The sequence below is a fragment of the Rhopalosiphum maidis genome, chromosome 4, assembly GCF_003676215.2.
Source record: "Rhopalosiphum maidis isolate BTI-1 chromosome 4, ASM367621v3, whole genome shotgun sequence".
NCBI lineage: Eukaryota > Metazoa > Arthropoda > Insecta > Hemiptera > Aphididae > Rhopalosiphum > Rhopalosiphum maidis.
In genome coordinates, this window is record NC_040880.1 from 49,242,794 (window position 1) to 49,265,048 (window position 22,255).

The 22,255-nt window shown below is 26.2% G+C and overlaps 1 protein-coding gene across 6 annotated transcripts in view; it reads left to right on the forward strand.

The window, feature by feature from the left end:
- Positions 1-1,349: 1,349 nt before the first annotated feature.
- LOC113556314 (regulator of G-protein signaling 17) overlaps positions 1,350-22,255 on the forward strand; it is a 28,996-nt gene continuing 8,090 nt past the window's right edge. For 2 of the 6 annotated variants that reach the window (XM_026961182.1, XM_026961181.1), the window contains exons 1-2: positions 1,351-2,346; positions 19,016-19,248. In XM_026961182.1, coding sequence (XP_026816983.1) covers positions 19,016-19,248 — 233 coding nt within the window. In that variant the 5' untranslated portion in view covers positions 1,351-2,346. Of the gene's footprint in view, positions 2,347-19,015; positions 19,249-22,255 lie in introns of all 6 variants that reach the window. The other 4 variants (XM_026961176.1, XM_026961177.1, XM_026961179.1 and 1 more) reach the window with 4 other exon arrangements.

Below are 22,255 nucleotides of genomic sequence, written 5' to 3' on the forward strand. Positions count from 1 at the left end.
TATATTTTACTTGTCGTACTTTGAAAGCATTTTATAATAATAACGACGTATAGTTAGCACCTATATACATACGTTTTATATTGTCAACAGTAGACGGTTAACCTAAGTAGGAATATACGACTACAGTAAATATTGACTTTATATAGGAGCAAAGGTATACGGTTCGTTATTGCTTATATTGTGTATAGTTGCCTGTGATGGAGGAGATTCGTATAAACGTTTTTGCGTATTTAAATGCGCGGATACGTTTGTAATGTTTGTATACTCGTACAATATTTATTTATTCGTTTGTAAACGTCGAACACGGTTGTCAGGAGAAAGGAAAATATCGGCAACACGTTTGACTCGCAATGTGCGATATGCTGATGTACACGTCGATACACGTCGCGTGTTAGACTATATATACCAGAATGGTAAAAACTGTTTAATTCTTCTTTTTTAGTATGAAAAGTGACGTTCATTTCAAAACGTATTCTCAAGAGTACCTACGTATATCCAAAACGTATATAATATTCATAATAGTACATTTTTAATGTACGATTTAATATATTTTTATAATATATTATTTATAATGCCGTTGGATAGTTTTACAAAATTATACGTCATAATAACAATAATATGATATAACCATACATATTATTACAGTACATGACGAAGGAAATAATATTTTGATGGACGTCGATTTCTGTGTGTGAATCGTCGACGACAGACCATATTATATAATATCATTATGACGATATAATAGGAAAAAAATAATAATAATAACAATATTAAAACACGATGAGGGCCCGCGCAGAAGAGTGACACACAGGTATATAATAAGACCCCACCGCCACAGTCGATACCGCGCCGAATGACGACGATAATATAGTTGTGGGTCATAAAATATTGTATAGCAGCTCCGTGTAAATGTAAATGTTTACAGGTGTTTGGAACGGTAATGGGTCTGTGCCGTTTTGGCCGCACTGATTGGTGAATTACGGATGACCCGGTTTCCACAAGTCTTTGTGTGCGTGTGCGCGAGCGCGGGCCACGCAAGTGCACGAAATGTGTCGCCGCGGGTGCGCGTGCGCCCGGTCCACAAGCGAGCGATCGCAAACGCGCGCGCGCGCGCGCGAAAGTGTCGGTGTGCGTGCGCGCGCCCGTTGTGTCGCTCGCGCGCGCTCGTGCGTGTGTGTGTGTGTGTGTGTGTGTGTGTCGTAATGCGGGTTGGCGCGAGCGTGTGCGTGTGTTTGTACACGTGCGCGTGTGTGTAGCGTACGTGTGAGCGTGTGCGGGTGCGGGCGCGTTGCCGTTTTCGCGCAGGGTGCGGGAGGGTCCTTCTAGTCGGGCTAATCCGCCGTCTGTGTGTGTGCGTGTGCACGCGGCGTCAGGTCAACTGGAGTAGTGCGTACTCCCGTAAGCCCTCCGCGTCGTCAGTTTTTTGAGTGTCTCGGTCCGTGCGGTGGGCTCTACCTCGCGCTGGCTGGCTGGCGAGGCTCGTCGTCCTCTATTACACACACGTTATTATTATTATTGTTATTATGCCGTTGTCGCTGCAGCATCGTACCGTTCCGTTATATTGCAGTGGTGTGCACGCGTGCGATAATTACTGTTATTGAGTAAGTAATCGTCGTCACTGTCTATTTAACGCCGTCGCGGTATGTGATACGTACCTACCGTACAATACAATATTACTGTATCGCATCATATATATATATATATATATATAGAACACACGATATAATATTTTGTTATTATAATATGCGATATTAATAATAATAATATGTTTCGTTGTTCTTGTGCGGCGCGCGTAGCCGTGTGGCGCTATTTTTAACGATAATAATAATAACAACATAGTGTCGCGAACCGTCGTGCGCGAAGGTATATCGCCGGAAACGTTCGTTATTGTCATTAAGTTGTATGCTTATATATAATAGTATTATGATGCGGTTGGCAGGCGATCCGTGTGGCGTACCGTCACCGTCGCCGTAGTGGGCGAGACGAGACGCGGATAGGACCGCGACCGGTGAACGGGTCAGACGAGGAAACCAAAACCGAATATCACCGGGACAGATCGAACACGGCCGTGGAAGTCAATAGGTTCGTCCGGGTGCTATAGCCGGCCGTCGACGATGCCATTCGGCTGGTCGCCGGGCAGCAACGATACTAGCACCGGGACCGATAGCGCCTGCACCAGCACCAGTGGCACCGGCGGGAACGTCGGCGTGTGCGGCGAATGGAGTACGGCCGGACAGCGCGACGGCATCGCGTACAGGCCGTGTGTACCACGTACGCGGCACGTCATGTACCTGAAATCAGTTGACAATCCTATCTGAATGATCCAGCGCAGCGGTGTCTCAAAAGGTAACACGTACCCCGTAGACGATTCTTACCCCCCCCCCCCCCAACCCACCCAAACCAACACCGCCACCTGGTCATTCACAGCCCGTCCGACACCCCGCACCGGTCTTCCGCCCCACTTGTACACCGACCCACACACGCCCTACAGTCGTCTACTGTTATACTCTTCTGTTCCTTACTCGCGCGCGCCACCCATCACCCACTCCGCCGCTACTCGCAACCGTCTCACCCGTTGTGATGCTCTCCCTTCGCTACCCTTCCCCGCGCCCGTTCCCCTCATACATGGGTACTCCACAAATGCTTCCCCCCAAAAAAAACGATAGCACCGTGCAACGGGCCGCGATTAATTATATACCCATCGCATGTATAGCTTTTATAAACGTATACATTTTAATAAATTATATAATCATTTCGATACGATTTAGAAATGCAATAATATTATCATCGATATGATAACGATTTGATCGTTATTGCCCGTCACATTATTGAAAGTTGTTGATGCAATATGATTATAAGCTATACACTTTATATAAAATTAATTACATACCTATTATCTATACGAGTATACAACGTGTCTTGTTTAGTAAAATTATAAAGAAATCCACATGGCGTGATAATAGTTTAGTAATAATACTTATTTGTATTTAAAAAATGAAAACAATTTGAACAATTTGAATTAGGTAATGATTTTTGTAGTATTTGAGGGTGCTGCATAAGTGCATAACATAATAATATATATATCCGATTTATATTTAAATATTTGTTAACGTTACTTAAAGTCTTAAATTGTAAACAGTATGAACCTAAATTTGAGAACATCGTCCAATAATTAATAAATATAATTGTGTTATTGTATCTATGTAGTTCACACATAAACTTTTTACACCTGTTATTTAAGCGTACCTACATTTTAATTTTAATGTAATTGTCATAACGATTGAAATGTATTCATACTATTTCTCGGGGAACATATTTTTCATAATTATGTTAATTGTTCGTATCGTAGATATAAAATAATGATTTATTTTTATGCACAATTTTCTAATCTGACAACAAATATGTACATTCAAATTACTATATACGCTTAAACATGGCACTTCATATTGTGAAACCGGACAGTTGTAGGAACGGAAAGAGATGTCAGTTGAGTTAAATATTTGCATATTTTTTATTGATTCAGGTTGGAGGAAAATAATAGCGCATCAATATATTGTACATAAATATCAGCATTTATTATTATTATTTTACTGACTATATTAACTAGCGTAAATAATATTTTATTTTGCAGTTGTCTAAGTGTTTTAGGATTTCCCCGTTTTTAGATTTGATTTTTACGAAAAATATAAATTTATATTTTATATACTATAATATTTATTCAGAATACAAAAACTTCATTAAAAATATAATTATTTAGAAAAAAAATTAATATTTTCAAATACAATTGTAATTGATAAAATGAAAAAATATGTTTTTAGTTTTTATAAAAGATCTTGATCGTTCTAGAGAAAATCCAGCTTTGTTAAAAATATTTTTAAATATTTCTTATTATTTAACAAAAATATTTGAAGTTAACGAAGTGAGTTGAATTTTATTTTGTTTATATTTTTATGTTTAACTTTGTTGTAGTATTATTTAAATTATACTTTTATATTGTCAGACTTTTAAATTTTGTTACGCCGTGATTTAAGGTCTTATAGTATTAGTATAGTTGCATATATTTCCTGGTTAATCAAGTAGGTTGTTATTCTAATTTATGTATATAACGTTTTTTTAGGATTAATACAGTACCATACAGCTATTAATAATTTTTAAATATTTGGTATTTATTTAATCGTTATATGAAAAATATTAAAATCTGAACTGTATTTATTTAAATTTAAAAGAGTACCGCCATTTGCGTTGTAAGACTTTTAATGAGTATGGTGGATTACTTGCTGTAGTATTATTGGAACTTAAGAAAATGAACGAGATTTTAGGATTCTGTATTTGCGGTACATGAGTTTTAGTATAGTGTTGTAAATTTGTGTATATGTTTAAAAAACATATTATATTGGTATTTGCTATTTTTTACCATTACGTCAAATCATGAATTATTATTTTTTAGTTATTGGAATATTATTGTTATTTTTATAAAAAATGTTAGTATATATTAAATTATACTTAATTCGAATAATCCACGCATTTAAATTTATTTATGTGATAGGAATAATTTTAAAATAATTTAAGTAAAAAACGTTTAAACTGGAACCTTATTATGGTCAGTTGTGAATGTTGTGATTGTTGTGAATTTAGGATTTTAGAATATTGATAGGCACTTCTCAATTCGCCTCCCCTTTTACCCCATGCCTCATGCTTACTTTTATAGTTTTATAATAAACATATAAACTTATAAAATGAATATAAAAATAGTTATATTATCATTAGTTATATATAAAAAAAACAACTTTAATTAATATTAAATTATAGTTTATATCCTCTTTTTTTAAATCTACAAATTAATAATATTTAAATTTTATATTTTTTCCAATAATTTTTTCATCTATAAGGTATGCATAAATTGAATCGTCAATTTAAAGTATGTAGATAAAAAGTTATTTTTATTATTCAATAATGTCAAACAATTGAGTTTTCTGGTATCTATTAAAGTCGACCTTAAAGTAAATTTTTATTCGTATGACGTATGACTCGTATGAGACAAGAAAAATAAAATTTAGTCATATATGGTTAGAAATTGGTGTACAGATATAATATGTTATATGCTTAGTATCTAATCTATATTAGGATATCCATCAATTAGAAAATCTTGCATTAATTTAGATACATTTATTATAATTGGCGTATAGATGAGAAATACATTTAATTTGTTTATTTAAAAATTGTAAATACTAAATAAGATCTAAAATGTATACATTTTAAAGGAAATTCTTTTTACATACAATTTGACATTGGTATTATTGTCCTGTCTCCAGAATGTTGTTGCTCAAACTTCTTTCCGTCTGTAAGAAAAATCACGTAGGTGTTTACTCTTATTTATTGCAACTTGCGGACTAAAATATGGCGTACCAACTTATAATGGAAATTAATTTTTGTTATATTGTATTCAATTTCCAAAAATATTGTAATTTGTAATGATAATAAAGTGTATTGTAGCCTATAAATTGCATAATTATTGGTTTAATTTTTGTAATTAGAATAATCGAGTAACATGGTTAGAACTTCAAAAACTTTGTCATACTATAGCATAATGACTATACGTTGATGTATTTATAAATAAAACAGTGTTTAATTAAACGCTGTCTACTTTTAGTACACATTTTACAATAAAAACTGATAGTATATTAATTCTCTATTAAATTATAGGTTGTTGTTAATATCGTAATTAAAAGTGGTAAAAGCTTTGTCATTAAAAATGTAAAACATTAATAATTTAATAAAATGGAAAAAGTTACTTATTATTAACTATTATTATCCATAACACATTATAGTGAACATTGTATTATTTTAATTATTTTTCTTCGGCACAAGTCACTATGTATATAAATTTGTAAAATACATTATCTGGAATAAAATGTGTGAACGTTACAGATAGATAAACTAATAAATTAATTGAATTGTATTCAAGAAAAGTTTTTTTTTTAAATGCGTTTTAGGCATAAAACGTTTTAGTATAAATACGAGTCGGACAATTTCAACGATGAAAATCTAATATGTATATTGTATATAATATATAACATTTGGGATAATGCCATATCGTACTGGTGACTGATGGAAATGTTTATAAAGATGATAGATTAGATTAGATTCCAAAAAAAGAGACCATCAGCTTAAAAAAAAATGCTGAGAAAAAACTTGAAGATAAAGAGATAATTAAAAAAAAAAAAAATTATGACTGTGGCACTTGAATAGTTTCCCCTCTTAATCATTTACTTTCATGAAAACTAAAGTAAATACTTTTTTTTTAGGAAAAAAATACAGTTAGTAATAAATGACAATAATTTATCAAGTATAGTTTTTATTTTTTTAATCAGTGTTATCAAACTTAAGGATCAAATAGATTATATTTTTAATTTGATCGTTATTATTTATCAATTTAGTTTTAAAATGTTTCATTGAATAAGTATATATATATTAAATAAACCAATAATAAATTATATTATACAATTTTTTTTCTTTTTGTATAAGTACCTATATATTTGATTAATGTTGCACCTATCTAATTCATTATTTTTTCTGATATATAGATTTTGAAACGTTAAAATAGTTGGATTTAATTATACAAATATTATTGTATAGAAAGTGCGGTTTATACTACATGTTGCTGTTAACGATAGTAATTTTGTATATTATTTTAAAATGGGATTCGTGCCTACTATTAAAACAATACAATATATTTAAAAATAATAATTATTAATTATTTTATAAATCATGATAAACTGATAAAATTTTACTTTAAAAAAAAAAAACGAATTTAATGTATGTTTGATTACAATAAAAGTTAAAAAAATATAACCATAATAAAAAACTGTACTATACTAGATAAAATTAATAGCTAGTGAATTATAAATAATTAACATTTACTAACACTTATTGAACATAGTGTGAGTTGGTTCTATTTTCACCATGGTTAGTATTAATTATTATTTAAAATATTTAAAACTCAATGTTATATCGCAATTTAAATAATATATTCACATAATATGTTTTTACTAATATAAATTCATTGGTATTTTAAAATTATACACGGGAAATGAATTACATTTCAATTAAATTTAATGATTATTTATTTAAAATGAATATCAATTAATGAAATAACTATTTTTCATTTTTAGTTTAGTTATAACTTTAATAAACATTTTCTTTTTTTTTGTACTCTATGGCAATAACAAAGAATTTTATTTTTAGTAAGTGTAAAATATAAATGTATTACCAATTATATTATAAAAAATTTTACGACAATGTATTTTTTTAAACAGAACATAACTTCTTGAGTGTATATTGTTTATTTGTTTATATGTACAGCCATTGAATATAATATAATAATAACGATGATCATTTTTCCAGGTGAAATTTTTTGTTGAAATTAAAATGGATATCATTAAATACAAGTTGAAAACAGAACGACTGATAATTTAAAGGGTTCGACGGAAACATTTTTTACAGAAGTTTTTTAAGGTCATAAATCACGAACTAAAAAACTACATTCAATACAAATCACGAATGTATAGTATACGTACAATGCTCTTGCTTTTTAGTTTCACGTCTCTGAAGGGACATTATCGATCATGTTCTGTTCACTGTTGTTTTTTCACACGATTAACCACTCCCATCGTTTATTTTTTATTAAATGCATACAATTTTATGACAAGAAATGCTTTCCATTATGCTTTTTTTATAATTAATTGTTACAAATTTACCAACAATCTTATTGAGGTAAAAGAAACTTAGTCATTTAAATACCTACAATAGTTTAAAATCTTAATTTAGTAATTTTAATTAAAAATTAATATTTATTAAATTAATCTAGTAAAACGTGTTCTAAAATTAGATTATACATAATTAGGAAAGCGGGTAACGGTTTATTTAATTTAACGTATACGGCATGGTTATTTTAAGGTAAACACTAATTTTCTTGTTAAGTATGAATATTTCTGGAAATGAATTTTTATTTTTAATAATTGCAAGTCATAAAATAACATTTTTGAAAACTTTTTTACTATTATTTATCAAAATCAGTTTTTAATTTTACTTTTTTTAATGGCCGCGTAGAATTTCAAATTTATATTTTATATTTCAAAGCAGAATATTTTTCTGACAACTTTAATACATTATAAAAGTTGTATTTTAGATAAATGTTTGATTAGTTTTAATTAATAAGTATTTAAAAATGTTTTTAGCGGTAAGGAGTTATAAGTGGTGTACCATAAATGTTGGTTTACTATATACATTTAGACATCAAATTTCATACATTGAAATTCTGAAAAATATTTTAGTTTTTTTTATTTGTTACATGAAACATAGAAGGTACAATTATTAGTCTATAAGATACAGCAAAGATATATATATATATATATATTGTACACAAACAAAAATCAATAGAAATAAGTGGAATAACGATAAGGAAAAAAGCCGAACATGAAAGACACTTACAAAATAGATTTTATAATTTGGAATATAAAACTCAAAATTATAAAAATATAATGTTTCTCAAATTCGTTGTTAAAGAGATTCCAAAAAAATAATACTTTTCGAGAAAATGAATATTTACTTTTATATAAAAAAAACACTATACACGGGGAAAACTACACTAATAAAACTAATAAATAATACTTTTTCATATCGATGGTTATTTAACTAGTTCTATTGTATAAATATAATGTTTATTTTTTTTACCTTGAAAATAACCATGATGAATTTTCATATCAAAGCTTTCATGAAAATATTATATATTTATAATAAGCTGAATTATTATTCAGAAACTGTATTTAATAAATAAACATGTATATATATTTCTTCACTTAATCAAATATATTTATTATGTCCCAGATATATAGATTTTGTATAGGTATTGCTAATAAAATTATTTTTTTTTTTGAAAATTCGATATTTATGCTTTGCATGTTTAACATATAATTATTTAACGTACCTATGTATCAAAAGTTAATTATACTTTTTGATAAATGTTTTTCCAACCCATTCATTTTGTATTCATAACTTTCAAAGTTACTGACATGATAGCTATTTATTATATAGGATGATTTATTAATTGTGTTTAATATTTAATTATGGATAGAAATAAAAAATAATAGAGATTTATGTCTACAACATACCAGAAAATATCAGAAAATACTTATAGTTATGTTTATTTTAGAAACAAGTAATCTGAAAATAATAGTTGCATCACAGCATTTTAGAAATTTTATTTTATTGACGTATGCCACTGTTAATTTGTATTGATTGATAGCATAAGGTATTTATATCGCATTGCATAATTTATCAACTCGGTAGTTAGAGATATTATAGTAATATAGAAAGAGTTTTAAATCGTGAAAATTTATTAATATGGAAATATAAGATGTCAGGTTTTTGTTTACAATTATTATGTATTGTACTGAAATAACACAGTTTTTATTTAGAGTTCCAAATGTCATTTGACTATCTAAAATTTAAATATTTAAATTTAATGCAGTATAACTATTAAAGTGTTTTTTTATATGACATAAATTATTCAGTTCCAAATTATATTATTATAATATAAATGTATTATTAGCATTTGTTATTTATCATTATGAATGAAAAACCGTTTTATATAAAATGTTATTATATCAATTAGATTATAACTAAAGGAAATACAATTTAACTTACATCATACTCTGTATATGTCTGCATTTTCCCAGATTCTGTGTCAAAATATTTGGTTTGGCCTTAATATTAAAATAAATTAAGTATTTATATTTAAATGTTTACTTTTATTATTTCAGGTTTATTATCTAAAATTTTAAAATATAACTTAAGTAGGAATTGTTTATTTATTTTTGATTGTTTTATTTTATTTACTACTGAATAATATTGAAGGAAATATCGTTCGTGTTCGCTAAAACATGGTTATAATAACACAATAGCGCTTTCTTCCATAATTTTATATAATATGTAGAAATCCAATAGAGAAAAAAAAAGAAATTATCTGAGGTGTAATAGTACATATTATATTATGGAAAAAAGTTGAAATCGAACAAATCCCAGAAATTCCAAGGCAAAACGTGAATTGACCATAACACTTGGGAAAACCTTGTTGTGATCAGCATAATTTTGGTAAAACTATAGCAACTACATATTTCATATCGGGAATTATATTATTTTTTTTTTTAAATATTGAGTGCATATAAATAACGATAAAATTAATATACCTACTTGTATTATACTATAATTAATAGTAGTACAAAGTTTATATTAAAAATTAAAAAAAAAACTCATTAAGTTTTCAAAAATCAATTATTATTGAATAATATATTTTATTCAGATATTTTATTTATTTGGATTAAAACTATATTATTATATTATGTACTATATTTAGAATTATTATAATATACTCAAGTATAGAGTTTTTATGGTTTTAATCAAATTATATTGTTCACAACTATAGGTTTGCCAGGGCAAAAGTCGAAATATGACGTTTTGCCTAAGTAGTAGGGTAGTTCTCGTTTTGACCAGGCATTTCTGAGGTTTGTCCGATTTCGACTTTTGCCCGTATCATACACGTATATTATTTCAATTACTATAAGACCTCAGTTGTACATTTCGTACTCGCTAGAACACAGAGGTACATACACCGGTAATTGTGTATGTGCGTACGTATGTGCGTGCGAGCGTGCATGTGTGCATGTGTGTGTGATATAAGTGATATAATCTGAGTGGCGTGCGTTAGTGGAATGTGAGGCGTTTGACATGCGTGTGATATCGGTACGGTGTAGATGGCATAGAGAGTGTAAAAGAAATTATACTTGACACGCCAGAGTCCAGTGATCGTTGCACACAGTAGATATTATTATACGTATTTATGTATTATTATTATTTACAGTGTAACATATAGGTACAATGTCGTTGCCGGAATTGATCGGAAGCGTCTTTTGGAACCCCCGCGGAAGTGCCGGCTGGCTATATATAGGTGGATATAGTAAATAACCGGGTTATGTTGTGGGCAGGTACGCCCGGGGCGGGACTGGGTCCCCGGCATATTGATTGGGGGCCCGGTGGGTGCGCACGCGCGCGCCGATCACCGCTGTACGGTCATTCACTAAACGTCGGCTGGGCAGCTACCACCACCACCACTGCTACCGTCGTTGTCGTTTCGCTTAAATCTACTACGAGACACACCCGACCGCTCGTACGATCGACGAATATGCTTAAAAAATGTCTAGTGGTATTTAAAAATCAAATGAAAAACCCAAAACTCTTGGAACCCCATTCGAACAGTACGATGAAAATATGAGATCATAATGTTGTGTTTGACTATACGTTTTGACTCTCTATGAAACGACAAATATTATTGTGCAATTACTAATACTAGTTGCATGTTATTTTTTTTTTTATTATTCCATGCCCATCATTTAATACGAATTAAGCCATTTCAGTATAATATCTACAATATTCATGTAAACATTTAATTTATATTTAATAATAATGGTTGAGGAAATTCATCGTGACAAATCTATGTATATATGTGATATCGTTCTTACATCTGTAAAAGTAACATTGTCTGTGAGGTTTCGTTGAGTAGACGCCACGTAGCAACGTCGGATTTTTGGTTAATAACTATTGAGGTTTTTAGGGGATGTTTTAGAGGCACCAATTTTCTGCTGTAATAGTATACGAGGTGTCCGAGTGAAGCGATTCGTTTGCAGTGCTGCCAGACGTGCAGCGGTCGGATACTTTTTAACCTTATGGTATTTGATTATCACGATGGCGTAACGGATATGATAATTCTAAATCATAAATTGATATAAATGATCATTGATAAATGTAAATTTTACATCTAAATGTATTCTAAAAACAATTTTTGAACTTATAAAAATTAAAAAATTAAATCGGTGATTTTTATAGTGTAATTAGTGTATCTGTGTATGTGTATGCACGTATAAGAAATTACTAAACTGTTATTTATAAAGCCATGTGTATTGATGATACAAATATTAATCCGTTTATTATGATACGTATTTTTCGTAGACTGCAGTTTCAACTATAAAATAAAAATATTACAATATTAAAACTATAAAATTGTTTACAGATGCTCACAAGTGATTAAGATGTGACGGCGATATATATAGGCAATTTCGGTACACTTGTGTGTGTAGATACTCGACTTATATCGAGATATATATTATATAATGACATCTGATAATAAATAGATTAATGCATGTGCTCACCTTTTCTGATCTCAATGTAAAACATTATATTTGGAGTAATAAAATCAAGAATTTAAAATAAATCTCAAATAAGTTATTTTAAAGATCACAAGTGATTTTAATATTGACTCTCATCACGCCCATTACTATTTAATTAGTTTTAAGCTACAATATTATTACTATTAGTTATACTGTTAAGTAATGACTATTTACTTATGATAATATTAGTAATGAACGTCTTATAATTTTAACAAATATTCAATAAATAACAATGTCTTTCAATGTCATATACATATAAGTTATTAATAATTATTCATAAAAAATTAAATTGAATCAATTTTCGTATTAAAATTTTAAATTTAAGTAAAAAATAAACATTTAACAACAAACTAAATTACTTATTGTACTTGATTTTGAGCAACATTTGCAATTTTGATCAATTTTTTTAATTTTCTCGAAATATATTAGGTACTAGACATTGGTTATGTTATATAAGTTTATATGCTATTTTTGGATTGCACTATGCTTAAATTAAAGAAAGTGTTTTAAGTGTTTTAAGTGTTTTTTACTGTTTTTAGACATACCGAACAAAAGTACATAATTGTAAATCCAATAGCTTTTACTATAATATAATACCATTATTTTTAGATACAAGTTTTTAATTATTTTTAACTGTTGAAACTGTTTTGAGGCAGTACGAATATATTATGCTAAGTTTTAATATTCGAACATTTTATGAATAGCCGTTATTCATAAATCTAGACAATTCGTAACGTTTATTGGTCAAATCCACAATTCATCGAAAATATAATTATTCAAATAATACTTATTTTTCGTTTGTTTTAAAATTCCACGTTTATTATTCATATTAAATAGACTATAATTTAAAACTATTCCTAATATTCCCTTACCTTCCAATCTTAGTATAGATACAGGTATAATATTGATACGTCATTATAGTAGTGCTATATATATATATTTATTTAACTACTTACTGTTGTGTATACTATTATAATGATACATATTAAAAAAATTGTTTTTAACTTTTTAATAAGTATGTTGATAATTGATGTAAGTGATATCACAGAAAACAATTATATTATACCATATTAATTTAAAATGCATAAGAAAGTAAGTGCTTGTAAATTAAAATTATTGACGAATTGTTTTTAAAATGTTATACTTAAATATACCAGCTATCCGTAGTTTCATTAAGCACGTTCACTTTTGAAACCTTAACCTATGCAATATTATTTAATTTTTGGTTTCTTTCATAAAATAATAATTTGGCAATTATAGTTATATATCGAATCCAATAATATTTTTTTGAAAGAAAAATATCAGTAAACGTGGTTTTCACAGAGATTTGTTAAAGATATTTTTTTGAAAATACTTACAAACTTATAATATAAATAATTTAAAACACATTAATTTATTTGATATTTTATTAAAATATATATTGCAGTAATTATGTATTTTATAGTTTACAAAAAATTAAGGATCTATCTCAATTACTTTAATTATTCGATCTCTTTTTTATATTATGTATATATAAAACTAATTAAGGGAAAGCTTGACCTTATTTTTAGGTGGTTAAGCTAACCGCTGTATCACAGATTTATAAACTAAAAAATAACTATGTGTAGCATTTTATAACTTTGTAATTTAACATATATACTTCAATATATTAAATTAATTTTAAAGCTATAGAGTAAAAAATATAAGACTACAAAAGAATATATGCGTAGATTACATATCTATTTTATATTATATATAGATAAGTATGTTATTTATATAAAAGTATATAAATGATGGGATATAAATATAATATTATAGTTTACTATATTAAATTATTTTATTGCCTTTATAATACAAATAGTTTTAGTTTTTGTAAAGAGCAAAAAAAGCTATTTGTTTTAAAATTATGTGTGCTTTTATTTTGTTTTATTTAAGATTATGTTTTTGGATAAAAGAAGTTCTTCAAAAGTTTCATATAGTTTTTCTATCGATTGAAAGTTGATGGTACAGTGATTATGTTTTAGAAGGTCATCATAAAAATGTCCCAGTTGCTTTCAACCCTAAAACTATTTTATTTTTGATTATAAAATTATAAATAAAGATTGCCATAAAAAAAATAAATCATCTAAAAAAGAATTGTGAATTTCTTAGAATAAAGTTTAGTTATATATAAAATATAATAAATAATATTGGGTGATTCACCAAGCATGCTCGCCCCTTTTTTTTCAATAACGCAATTATTTATAGTCTAGTTTTTAGAATTTTAAATATACTTTAAAACTATATTTACGAATTCTTGAGACTTTGACCACTCAAAGAGTATCCTGTGGTGATACAAACTTCGGTTTTTCAAACTAGAATCCGCTTTTTATTTTAAATTATTTAGAGGATAATTTAACAAAAATGTTGATAAATCTAATTTGGAATTTGATCAGAGTTTTAATACGATTTTTAAAAATGTTGTTAGGTTTTATTAACCCATCAACATTTTATGATTTATAAAAATATTTTTATAACTCATGTGTACTTTAATACCTTAATAATTTCTAAAATGAATCTGTTATTTTATTAAATTTTTAAATCTAATAAATTCTATAATTAATGTAAAGTTTAGTTAATTCATCATTCATGTCCAACTAATTATGGAAGTAGTTAATATGATAGTATAATTTACAATACAAAATGAATCGTACCAGGCTTCTTTTCCAATCTTCCATTGGAGTTTATCTGTTTAGTTTTTTTATAAAAGTTAATCGGAAAAGTTTGTTGTATTTTCAGAAAACATAAAATTTTTATATTTTTTAATATTAACATTTCCCTAAATATTTAAACAAAACGATTAATGTTCAAAATAAAAATTTAAAACTATAAAAATTGTATTTTGATTTTATTAAATCAAGGTTGGACGACGAGTTGAAGTAGCAACCTTAACTTGCCCACTAGTTTGGGCTGTTCAAATAAAAATAGTCACTCGTTATTCGTTAGCAAAATCGCTGTCATTTTTATGGTTATAAATTAGATGTTGGTTTAGTTATTATTTGAAACTATAAATAATTCAATATAATGTATTTGAAATTTGAATAAAAGGTATATAATATTATGGTGAATATTAGATGTGATTTTTTATAAACAAGTACTGTTTTTGATTAAAGTACTAAACACTTTGTCTAATCAATTGGTATATTTAATAAATGACAAATGATTAATATTAACTTTAAAATAGACTTAATTGTATTCATTTGAAGGTTAATGCTAAGCATATTAAAACCATACATTTTATGTTAGTTTATTCTGTATTAAAAGTTGTATTTTTATGTGAAAACATATATTTTTAAGACCTTTTATTAATACATTTAAATTTATAACTTAACTATATATTTTTTAATAAAGTATTTTTAATAAAATTAAAATAAACAATAATGTTATAATAATTTGGTAATGAATGGCAAAACAGGATAAAAAAAATTTAAAAAAAATAGAATTAGTAAGTGAGTAGTTTCATTAAAATAAATCTTTTAAGAAAATTGTTCTTGTAGTTCAAATTTCAATAATTTTTATTTGCTAAAGATTTTATTGATATTTAAACTGTAGAGATTTTATTCATGATAACTCCGAGGGCCTAATTTAAAAACTAAAAAAACAAAAACAGATTTTAAAACAGCTTAAGGTTTAACTGTGGTTTTATTTATTTTATTTTTTTTACTATTATAAGTGTGTTAGGACTATACATTGTAATAATTAAAATTGGATTCAAAAAATAATAATTATAACAACTTCGTAATTATTATTAATTAGACTATGGGAATTAATTGTGGTTATGACCTGTTACTTTAACTGCTTACACTTTTGTTTTTAATGATTTTATATGAAGTTTATTTTTATAGAAATTTGATTTATATCTTTCAAAATTTAATTACCCATATTTGAATACAATTTTTCTTCGTTTTTAGTAAAGAAAAATATGACATCTGTATACATTTTAATAGCTAAAATTAAAGTCTTTTATTATTATTTAATAAATATCCTTATTGCTATTGTTAAATTAATTTAATAATTAGTAGACAACATACAACTTTTTTACTCAATGGCATAGATTAAAAATTACCAAAACTAATTAAGTAAGTACTAATACTCTATCATCTTATTCTATTACTGTTCGTCTACATGACTTGTGTCTTTGAACTATATTTTATATATTAAACTATGAAATTATAAAAATATATAATGAATTACAAACTCAACACAAGCTTTTAGCTATTAATATCAATAATAAATAACTTATTGAAATAGAATTCTACAAACAAATTTATTTTTAATAATTATTAATGATAAGAATATTATTAAGAACTAGAGTCTTAGTTAAGTTATAATAAATAATATGACAATTTGAAAATCAATAATAAAATATTTGTATTTAATAAGCAAATTTATTAACCGTATTAAATTTATTTTAGTAATGTGTGTTAGCACTTTATCATGAAAAACCTAAAAAGTAAAAAATATACAAATAACAAACAGTAATATGAATTTGTAATAGATAGGCATTTAATATTTATATAACACATGAATTATAATTTATAAATTATTATATATCGGTTTCACCATGATAATATACTTATTTACTTACCTACCTAGTTCATAGTATGAATATTCAATGTGGTAACACTACATAATTTATATTACTACTATCTTTTTTTTTTTGTTTATTTCAATATGTTTTAGAATATTATTTTTAATTTAGTATTATTAGTATTGGACAATACTTATTAGGTCACATTTATATATATATATATATTATAATGTTATAAATCATATATATGTATATATTATAATATTTGTCATTATTATCATAAAAACAACGGGCTTTGAATTATTGCAAAGCTCTTATTTGATCAATATTATTAATTAGTATTTAGTAATGATTATATTTTATTATAAATTAATTTTCGAAACATCGTTAACAGAAATAATTTATAACTAGGAAGATGTGAAGTTGTCTCTAATTTTGGTTATCGTAATGATTAAGATAAAACTAAGTAATATATTACATAGTAACTATATAAGGTAGTAGTAATATATAATTATTTATTTTTTATAAAATAACTATTTATTATCTATTTTTATCAATGGATTTAACAGATTTAACATTAAAAAATAGGTAACTCAATAGATAAATAAAATAAAACATAAATTATATGGCATGTTTTTAATTCATTTAAAAGTTATTGTATCAATTTATTAGAATTTATAATTTTATATAAATTATACCAATAAATAGGAATAATAGAGCTTGACTAAATAAATATTAGGTACATAATAATATATTGTAATATGTTAAATGTTTAATTCTTTTAGACTCAAGTCAACTTTTACCGAATTAATCTTTTTTTATTTTAGAATATCTCTTTTATGGACTATTATCTTCAATACATAAGAATATTTAATGAACTTGTAAACTATTTATTCGAGAATTATTTTGTTTTACATTCTTAATAAAATTATCCGCTGAACGATTTACAGTAAAAAAACGAAGAAGTTGTCATTTGAAAAATAAAAGTTTGTATCGCCATAGGGCATTCCTTAAATGACAAAAAAAAATTTAAAAATCATTTGTAAATATGATCTTAAAGTTTAATTAAAATTTTTAGAAATTATCTTTCAATAATTGCATAATTAATGAAAAAAGGAAAGTGAATACGCTTGATGAATCTTACACAGTTAATAATAATAAAAAATTCATAAAGAAAACATTAAGTTTATGTTGAAATATCATCACTTTATTATAATTTAATATAATTTATACATCATAATTAATTGTATTAAGCAATACACTTGATAAAATATGGAATGATATTTTAGTATAAACATTAATTATTAGTTAATGGTGACATTTATAATACATAGATTTACTATAAAAATTGAAAAAGGTTATTTTGGCAATATTATTGATTATTCTTAAGTCAAAGTGAGTACCTATGTTATTTTTGTATTTAATAAAACCATTAAAATAGCTAAAGGTAGCTAGAAAACATGAGGTTAGATTTGGTCAAAGTGTTAATACTACGTGACCAAACAATCAATCAAGATCCATTAGCTTAGTTTTTAGTAATGTATTCTACCCTTGAGGAAAAAAATACAATGCTTTTAATTTAGCATTATAGTGAAAAAAGGAAACTAAAGTTATTAGTCACGTACTCACGTATATTGCAAAGGGTAACTTAATTGAATAATCAATTCCATTATTAAAACACTTTAGCTGTAACCAGTGCAACCCCACATATGGTATTTTTTTTTTAGGCCATTTAAAGATTTTTTAAATTACTTTTGCACTTATTATATGTTTAAAATTTTTATAAATTTCCTATAAAAAGCTAAAAGTTGAAATATTATTTTACAGTGATTTAGGTTAGAAGAATAGTTATATCATGTTTTTGCTTATTATATTTTTTTGAACTTGATCTTGTATTTTATTTTGTTCTTTATTTAATGCATTTTTATTTAAAACACTTTTCTATATAATATTAACTGATGTTTATTAAGTATATTTATACATATTTAAGATTAATAGGATTTTTCTATTGTCTTTGTATTTCTAATTTTTTTTTCTTGTATACATTTTTTTCTTATTTTATAACTTCTGGTAGAATACGTGTTTTTTTTAAACAAAGTTTTGTCGTGTACAAAAAAGTTTCGTCATATTAAATATTTTATACACGTAGATACATTATTTTAACATGATATTTATCTTTTTATAGATGAGTGTGCTTGTGCCGATTGAAAGGGGCGATCCAGTTGGATCACAGGGTGGGTCGCCACCGTGCACGGCCAGGCACAGGTTCACTCCTCCTGGAAATCCCAGTACACCGACAGATCCACTGCCTGTGCCTCCAGACGTTGCCGAACCGAACGCGGCCATTGAAACGCAAGTGACGACCGCTCATAAGCATCCATGCATATCTTGTTGGTGTTGTTGTTGCGGATGCTCTTGGTAAGAATATATATTATATTTATATATTATTTTTAAGCTATACAATATATATTTAATAGTCGCTGTGAAATTAAATAGAAAGTATTTTGATTTTTTTTTATATGTTTATTTGGCAATATCGGGCAATGTGAACAGCGAATAAAACATTTTTTTTTTTACAATAACGTGTGAATTTCATGTTAAATTTATAGTATGATTACTTTCTGCGAAAATTGATACAGATACGATTAATTTCTATCTATACATTTTATATATTATATATATTGGTACTGTCAATTCTATTCATAATTCTTTGGTGTTTTTGAATAAGCATTTTAAGTAGTTTCAACAGATTTAAAGAGGTAATTAATTAGTTTGATATAATAATGATTCGATTGATTAAAATTATTTCCATCATTATAATTGGTTGTAGTAATTGACTATCGAAATTAAAGTTTCTTTTATTATTTCCATATGTAACAAAAAAAAACCTGCGTGAAAATTCCATTGGTTTTTTTATCATACAAATGATATAATCTTAATAATATTCTTAAAGATATCCTTTAAACATAAGTTATTTTAAAATAATTATTAAATCTATAATGATTTATTCCATTTAAAAATGAACAATGCTCGTACATAGTTTAATAATTATAAAAATTGTTAATTAATAAAAACAATAATTATAATAATACTATAAAAAGCATTATTTTATATATTTATTGTTTACAAAACCTGTTATTACATATTTCCTGTGAAATATGCATTTAAATATATTACCCCTTAATAGTTTATTAAAAGCAATATTTGTAACATTTACAAAATAATTTAAATTTCGATAAGTACTAATAAAATTTAGTTATAATATATTTTAATACGAGTATATAATATATATATATACATATAAATACTTAAATATATTATATTATTTACCAATTAGTAATGTTATTGAATAACGTATATTAATATTTAAAATTTTAAAAAGAAGATAATAACTAATAATAATAGTAATATAATGTTCATTGATCATTATATATATATGGAAATGTTGATTTTTAGGAAACAATGACAATTCTTAATAAGGAAAAAGGAAATAATAATAATCTAATTAATTAAACACATACATATTGCGATAAATATTTGCGCTAGTTATGCGGAAATTTGTACTGTAGCTAAATATAGGTACATAATCTATATGGGGTTTTTTATATTTTCAATATAAAATTTTAAATTATTACTAAGAAAGCGATGAGTGATAATATTATCTAATAAACTTTGGAAATGATGATATCCCCTAAGTAATGATATAATTTTTTTACCATATTAGGAATTTTCATAGTTTATATATGCATATTGAGAATACGATTCAACTTTTACATAAGAAAGTTTTTGCTTTATTTTATGTTAAAAATTTTCAGCCATGACATTATACTGTGTATCAATAATTATTTAAATGGCACGAATAAATAGTAGAGGGTAATAGTGTGTCATTTCTGCTTGAATTCCCAAGCGATTAATCATCTGGAAAAAAGCAATTGAGGGCACATATTGCTTGACACCATTAGAACACTGTTGTGTTTACTCCTCCGTGCCAAGCCAATACAGAGTTTAATATATTTTTTGTACACAAAAATAAAAATTATGGTACCTATGTTTAATTAATATTTAATATACAAACATAATATACGTGCATGTAGTATGCGGGACACTTCCGTCGGTCATTTTCCAGTAACCATTTTCATAAGACATTTCCCTGTCCAGTTCAATACATTAAGATTGACTTGACTTTTACGAAAAAATAAAATATAACATAATGTATATCTAATTAAATTTCTTCAGCATTCGGTGTATAATTATGATCGTCTTTGTGAAAAGAAATCTCATTATTTTTGTTGTATGTGCCCTACCACGGCATTTGTCAGTAGTCAGTACCTATTTTATCTGATACATTTCCTTCTAATAAGTTTTTCTTTTTTTTGCGTTCACTAGTAGGTCTTTTTCTTTGAAACATTTTATATAATCTATAAATAAAATATTATTTAAAAATTTCTTAAATCGTATTTAAAAAAGATAACGTGTAATAACAATAAATAGAATCACGCAAGAAGTGTAAGAATAAATGTTATATGTAAACGAAAAAAAATTCAGACAGTGTAAAACAAAATTACTTAATCATCAAAAGGTGACTGACAACTGACACATCAGCCATTAGTTTATTATCATCGCTCAATCTTATTATTTTTTTTTAAATGATTTTAAAATTTTGAAAACCAAATTGCAAATATTTGTAAATTATCTACAAAATGTTATCATTTTTAAGTCGTTAGCTACATAAAAAAGGGGCTACATAAAATTTGACTCCCTCCAATCTTATTTGTTTTTTAACCTTTTAGGAGAAACTTTAAGCACGTGCTTTAAGTATTAGTTACAAAAATATATAACAATAAATGTGTTATTGTAAAAACATTGAAGCAGGTTCAATGTAGCACATGAACACCCACAGATAACATTTTAAGGGGGGGGACAAAATAAAAAAATATCAAATTTAAACTAAATAAAGGTGTTATGTTATTTCAATATATAAATATAAACAAGGCTGTACCTGAAGGGTAGTTAGGAGTATAACTCCAACACTGAAATTGTCTCACATTACGCAAAATTAGAAATTTAACATCAATTTTATTTTATTTTATTAATATGATATTAATAATTTATCATTACAACTTAAACAATTTCAAAATAAGATATAGATTAAAGTTTTTGATTTAGTTGAAGCTGAATAATTCATAGAAATAATTATAAACGAGCTTAAAATGTACATAAAAATTGGACTAAACCTTTTAATCAATTTTTGAAAAAGCTGAAACTTCTTTTAAAATATTTTGATAAATGAGAAAAAAATAAAATTCTAAAAATAATTGCTTGTTAACAAAATTGTGTAAATATTAATGCCGACTGGACTGAAAAATATTTCCATACCGCTATAATGATTCCATTTTTGATGATTTTATTAATCAGTTAAAAAAAA